Genomic DNA, 6,252 nt, shown 5'->3' on the forward strand with positions numbered 1-6,252 from the left:
CACCAGCACCAGGAGGCTCGTCTGCTCGTCCAGCAGGAACAGGAAGATGACCACGGTGCTGAAGCAGCGCCAGAGCACTGGGGACGGGCGGGCGGGGCTGAGTGCAGGGTGGGGCCAGCCAGCTGCACCCCACGCACACCCACACAGGTGCACACACGTGCACACAGGCACTCAGCCCCGGGGCACCAGCACCTTCAAGCGCGTCTCCCCTCTGCCCACTGAAAGGGAGCTGTGGAGCCATGAAAGGCTGGGACCCAACAGAAAGCCACGTCAGCCAGGACGTGTGTGAGCCACACGCACTGACACGACGCACGGACGGGATGCGGGGGACACGGTTCCTGATGGGGACCCTGCGCCGGAGCTGGGCCTGTCTTCCCAGCGGAGACTCAGGAGCCACCACGGCTGTGGGAATGTCCCCTGCAGGGCAATGCCTGCCAGGAACGCGGGCCCCAGGCCCCACAAACGCTGCTCACACCACAACAGCAGAGGCCAGCGGAGGGCCTCAGAGGGGTCCTCCCCTCCGAGAAAGTCAGAAGCGAGGACAGAAGACCCCGAGACCTGGGACCTGGACGCAGGGGCCACCCAAGCACCCAGGCCCCGCCCTCAGAGTGACTCCACGGGAGCTGAAGAGCCACCTCCTGCTGGGAAGCCAGCCTGGCGGCCCGCGGGACCACGAGCCCATGCAGACGAGTGCCGAGAACCGGCCCCCGAGCCCCCTGCCCCATGTGTATGGGGTGCTCCCCACGGCCAGGAGGCTGCCCTCACCCTCCCAGGCTGCTCCCACGGGGACCTAAAAGCCCGTCCCAAGCAAGAGCCGCGTGGGTCCCGGGCGAAGACCCCTGTGGGCGTCAAAGTGAGCTCATCACCCGCCCACGTGGCCCAGCGGGAGGACACGAGCGAGTCCCGAGCCACTACCTGCTTTGGTGGACATGCCGATCATGCTCTTCTTCTTCTTCCAGAAGCTGATGTCGTTTTTAAACGCCAGGAAATCAAAAAGTAGCTGGAAGAGGACAGGACAGCGATGAGCCCCCATGCTGTGTGGGCGAGCACGGGCTCGACTGGAGACACTGTCCACTCAGGGAGGCCTCAGCCCCAGCGCGGCCCTGCCAAGTTCTAGCTTCTCTGGTGGCCGGTCCCTGGCCTGTGGACCCACTGTTACAGCCGGGAGCCGGGCCTCACCCCCGCCCTCTGCCCTGAGCACAGCTCCATGCAGGCTTTTCTGGCAGTCGCCAGCCACTGCGTCTAACGGGGACCCTCCCGGCAGGACCCGACCGTAACTCTTGGAATCACCGTGCCAGACCTCACACAAGGCAACACCTATTTTGCTAACCTCATTGATTTTGATTTGTTTTCAAAACGGCTCCAAACAGATGAAACCTAGCCCTTCAGCTAGTTAAGCCTGAGTGTAGACCCCTCTCCTGTGGGGCGGGGAGAGAGGAGGCTGCACTGGAAAACCAGGAGCACTCACGTGAAACGCAGCCACGAAGAAGGTCAGCGCCAAGAAATACAAGTTGGTGTCGACAAAGATCCCCTTTACTTCGTCAGCATCTTTTTCTGAGAATCCTGAAGGGGACCGAGGACCCGAGTGAGGGGCGACATGGACCCATGCTACAGAGCCCCGAGGGGTCACCTCGTCTGCAAAGGAGCTCCTCGGACCCCACAGGGCCCAAGGGGGACAGCCTCACAGGCGGACGGGCGCTGAGTGCCGGGCTCCCCCGACTCCCCACTCCCGGAGCACGCCCAGCGGCCTCACCGAATTGCTGCAGTGAGTACACGGCGTCCTGCATGTGGATCCAGAAGCGCAGCCGCCCCAGCGAGATCTTGTCGTAGGACACGGTGAGCGGCAGCTCAGTGCTGGAGCGGTTGATGACCTGCGGGGGAGCGGTGGCGGTCCGGCCCTGCGCCAGGCTGGGACCCTGTGGGCCCGGCACCACACCGTCCTCTGGGGACCTGCAGGCACCTCCTCCAGGAAGTCCTCATTCCTCAAGCTCCTCTCCATCACCTGAACCCTACGTGTCTCTTGTGACCACAGCCCTGGCGCCGGCGCCTCCTGGGCAGGCGCGGGGACCCACGTTGGCAGCTGAGTCGAGCAGAGGCCCACGGGAGTCTGAGCCCCTGCCCGGGGACCAGATGCCAAGGCTGCCCTGAGAAGAACACAGCGGGGCAGCCACACTCACGGGGGCGGCGGGAGCTGCAGGGAGGGGTGGCCCCTCAATAGGGCCCTCGAGGACACTTGGAATTGACGTGTGACTGTGTGTGGAGGGGAGGTGTCCCATGATACCCGACCCTGTGGCCCCCATAGCTGAGCTCTGCCCAGAGACGGTAAGCAGCAGGCCTCCATGGAGAGGGCACCGCCCTGACCCTAAGTGAGGCCCTGCAGGTCGGAGACACGGTGACACAGCGGTTTGGGTGCTGCGAGGTGCCCAGCACGGTGCCTGCAGCGGTAAGCAACCTCAGGCGTCAGCTGTTAGTGCTGCTGCCAGCCCAGCCCACCCCGGGGGCGCAGGTGACCGGGCGCCAGCCTGGAAGAGGCAGGCTCTGCTCCAGATGCCTCCCCACCAGAATCCCGGGCCCCCGTGGAGCCATGGCCACAGCCACTTGAGGGATAAGCAGCCCTCCCAGGGCTCCGTGCTCATCACGGGTGGGACCCGCTGCCCGCAGTATGCAGGCTATGCTGGGGTCGGCGGCAGCAGCCAACTCACCATGAGGTCCTTGACACGGTTGCTCAGCTGGTCAATGAACAGGATGGGCAGGTACTGCACCGTCTTCCCCAGCTGGATCCTGGGGGCAGAGCCGTCTCCAGGTCACTGGGGGGCTCCCGCACCCAGGAGGACGGAAACCCCAAGATGCTGGGTCTACCTCACAGACCGCTCCCCCAACCGCTACCCCAGCGCTTCTGGGTGCCAGCAGGCCCAGGACGCGCATTCCCACGGGGAGCGGAGGGGCCCGTGCGCCACGTTCCCCCGTCACAGCTGCCACTGGAAAACGCAGTGAGGCTGGGCACCGGGCGCTCAGCGGGACGCCATTCAGGACACAGAACGAGGGGCTGTGCGTGCGCCCACACGAGTGTCCGGGGTGCGGCGAGACTTGAGGGCCACAGGCTTGGGAGGGGGCGGGCAGAGGCCTCGCGCCCCGCAGCCCTCACGCTCCCAACTACGAACGCACCCAGCACTAAAAAATGAGAACTTGACAGAAGGCAGACTGTCGTGAGCGCACCAGAGGGGCCGCTGAGAAGTGTGGGAGGCGACAATTCTCATCCGCGTTTCCGGGAGCTACGTGTCGACCTGGGACCGGGCCAGAGTCGGGGTTAGGGCGGGGTGCCCTAAGCCGGCTTCAACGGTTATGCTTCTGATGGCAAGTGACGGAGAGAGGGTGACCCAACGACCAGCATTTAAGCTGAGGGAGTGGCGTGTGAGGTCGCGGGACACAGACAGGGGATTGCCTCGAGGGTGCAGGGCGACTCGGCCCAACCAGGTTCCCCACTGTCCCTCCGAGAAAACACCCGCTGTTCCCTCCTTCCCTCCTGGTCGTGGTGGCAGCTGCGATCAGCGAGACCTCCAGGAGGCAGGACGGCCGGGGCACTCCAGGCAGCCCCCGGCTCCCTACTACAGAGGTCTCAGGGGTGCAGGTGCAGCCCATCTGCTCCTGGACTGTGGCTGGCCACGATCCCGGGGGCTCCCCCACCCACCGGATCCACCCTCTGCTGTCCGCTCAGTGAGTGCACGAGTGGTGCCCAAGCTGGGCGCGGGACCTGCGGCGGGCCTGCCCCGGGGCCTCAGCGGCACCTACATCTTCATGTAGCGCTGCACGTCCGCAGGCAAGGAGGCCCCGTCAAAGACGAAGTTGTCCACCATCACGTTTAGGGTCAGCCTGGGCCTCCAGTGAGAAACGGGCTCATCCAGGGCACTCGTCGGCCTCTTCTCAGCCTCGATCTGCTGCTGAACATGAGCGCTGACTCAGCAAGGAGAGGCCGGGAGGGGCAGGCCCAGCGGGTCTTGGGGGCGGGGTGCGGAACCCTTACCTGGGAGAGAGTGCAGCCCCGAGCCGGCCCGAGAGGGACCCCGGCGGCCCTCGCCCAGACCCTCACTCCCCACAGCCTGCTCATGGCAGAAGCCGAAGGCCTGCTGTTCCAGAGCTCGTGATCCTGGGTCTCACGGACTCCTGCCCCGGGAAGGCCGAGCCCTGAACAGTCACAGGAAGCGGGGGCAGTCTGGAGGTAAGAGCCCTGCAGCCTGCAAGGAGCCTGAACTGAGACGCTTCTAAAGCAGCTCTGCCCAGCCTTCTGGAAGGGGTCTGTCCGCGCCTGGGCAACAAGCCTAAATCCACTAAATTCAGAACAAACCCTTCCTGACGGGAAGACCTTAACGTTGGACCTGAGCAGCCCCGTGAACAGACAGCGACGCTCTATTTATCTCCGCCCTCCAGCTCCAGTTGAGCTCTAGCGGTGACACCAGAGCCGTCTTCCCAGAAGCAGCAACAGCGGGCGCTGACTCAGCACCCGCACGATCCAGAGCCGCCCTCCACCCTCCACCCTCCGCAGGCCCCCGGGAAGGCCCTGAGGCAGTGCTGTGCGGTCTGCACGGGACGGGAACCCGGGGCCTTTCCAAGGACACAGAGAAGACGACGTGGACACCTCCCGGAGAGCTGCCGCCCGTGGCCGTGAAGGGCTCTCCTTCCAGGGCACACGGCCCCGAACACCAGGCTACCTCTGTTCCGTCCTTCCCTGCGGTCACGGCCAAGAGTGTGCCCACCAGCCTTCCCTGAACGTGTGGTTTTCTAGGCGTACGAGCCACACTTTGTACTCCTGCCTTTCTCCTAATTTAGGTCACATCCTTAGAATCAACGCCCTAGCGCTGCCTTGTCCTGCCCCAGCACAGCGTTACCAGCTCCAAGTCTGACCGTAGCTGAGGTGGGCCACCCCGCACCAACTCTCTGCCCTGCACACACGCTCCCAGGGCTCAGAGGCCCGGTGACCTGAGAAGGAATCCAGGTGAAGAAAGTCACTGAACACTCAGACTGCGCACTACTAACTCAACACAGATAACGGCACGTGCACACGCGTGTGGACCCCAGGGGCCAGCAGGCTGCCTCCCGCTGGCACCGCTCACCTGTGCCGCGGGTCCCCCGGCGAGCAGGCTGACCTCCTCCGGCCTAGGGACCATGTAGGTGGTTAGCGGGCTCACCAGGTGCACCTGCTTCGCGTCATTCCAGGGCAGGACGCCGGCGTGGTGGAGGAAGACGTAGGCGTACAGCGTGCCATTGTTCCTCGTTTTCTTGGGGACAGAGACGTTGACTGTCCTGAAACCACATAACCAACGACAACGCCGTGAGCGCTTTGTTCCGGGGAAGTGGAGACCACGCGAGCACGTCCACAGAAAATGCCGTTTTGAACCCAAACGGATTACTGTCGGCTGAGAAGTACTAAGAGTGAAACCCACCTGCCTAGATGTCACTGGAGTCCCGAACGTACGTTTACGCAACGCACTCTGAGGGCACGGGCGGCTGCTGCGAAGCCTGCATCCCCTCCGCTAAGGTCGCAGGCCAGCCCCAGGCACGCGTGACCCACCCCGTCCCCACAGCAGCTCTCCCACAGGACTCGGGCTCTGCCGAGTCACACACCCCAGTACTCGTCTTGACGCCTCCCAGACAACAAAGACAGAAAAGGAGGACTCGTGATGAGCACATCGCTTTTAAAATTACATTTCTTGAAACTTAAAAACCTAGAATCATCAGTTACATGCAGCTTTAAAAAGCCGCACTACATACTTCCATATTTACACTGCTTGCTCTTTTCTGTAAAGCTACACTTCACTTAATTTTGATTTTCTGCTAAATTCTTCCATCCATCCTTCTCTTTTCCCTTCTAGATAACAGAACTGAATCACTTCTGTTGGGAAAACACAAGTTTTGGTGGGAAAACACAAGTTTTGCTGTCGGAACTGTGTAAGCTCTGTTCAGCAGGTCGTCTGCACCCATCCCCACCCCTCCGGAAACTCCCCAGGGCCGAGCTGCATCCCACAACTGTTAGAAGCTGGGTTAGCTCGAGCTACTTCCTAAGTGACAAAGCTGGTCCTTTCAACTGAAACGAAGTTTGCTGCCTACGTTTCACACGTTTGCAGCTGAAACACTCCACCGTGCACGAGAGGGTCGGTATCACCACTTCTCTGCGGTGCACTTCTCTCACACTCACTCTCTCTCTCTCTCTCTCACACACACACACACACACACACACAAATATCATCTCTCCTGTCA

At 62.6% G+C, this 6,252-nt stretch overlaps 1 protein-coding gene across 1 annotated transcript in view; it reads right to left on the reverse strand.

The window, feature by feature from the left end:
- The window catches only part of CLPTM1L (CLPTM1-like), a 29,099-nt gene that overhangs the window by 5,648 nt on the left and 17,199 nt on the right, over positions 1 to 6,252 (reverse strand). The window contains exons 12-18 of the mRNA XM_010857137.1: positions 5,109 to 5,298; positions 3,790 to 3,935; positions 2,703 to 2,781; positions 1,754 to 1,871; positions 1,469 to 1,563; positions 916 to 1,000; positions 4 to 77 (exon numbers count right to left, since the gene is read on the reverse strand). Coding sequence (XP_010855439.1) covers positions 4 to 77; positions 916 to 1,000; positions 1,469 to 1,563; positions 1,754 to 1,871; positions 2,703 to 2,781; positions 3,790 to 3,935; positions 5,109 to 5,298 — 787 coding nt within the window. The remainder of the gene's footprint in view (positions 1 to 3; positions 78 to 915; positions 1,001 to 1,468; positions 1,564 to 1,753; positions 1,872 to 2,702; positions 2,782 to 3,789; positions 3,936 to 5,108; positions 5,299 to 6,252) is intronic.

The sequence above is a fragment of the Bison bison genome, unplaced genomic scaffold, assembly GCF_000754665.1.
Source record: "Bison bison bison isolate TAMUID 2011002044 unplaced genomic scaffold, Bison_UMD1.0 scf7180017864377, whole genome shotgun sequence".
Taxonomy (NCBI): Eukaryota; Metazoa; Chordata; class Mammalia; order Artiodactyla; family Bovidae; genus Bison; species Bison bison.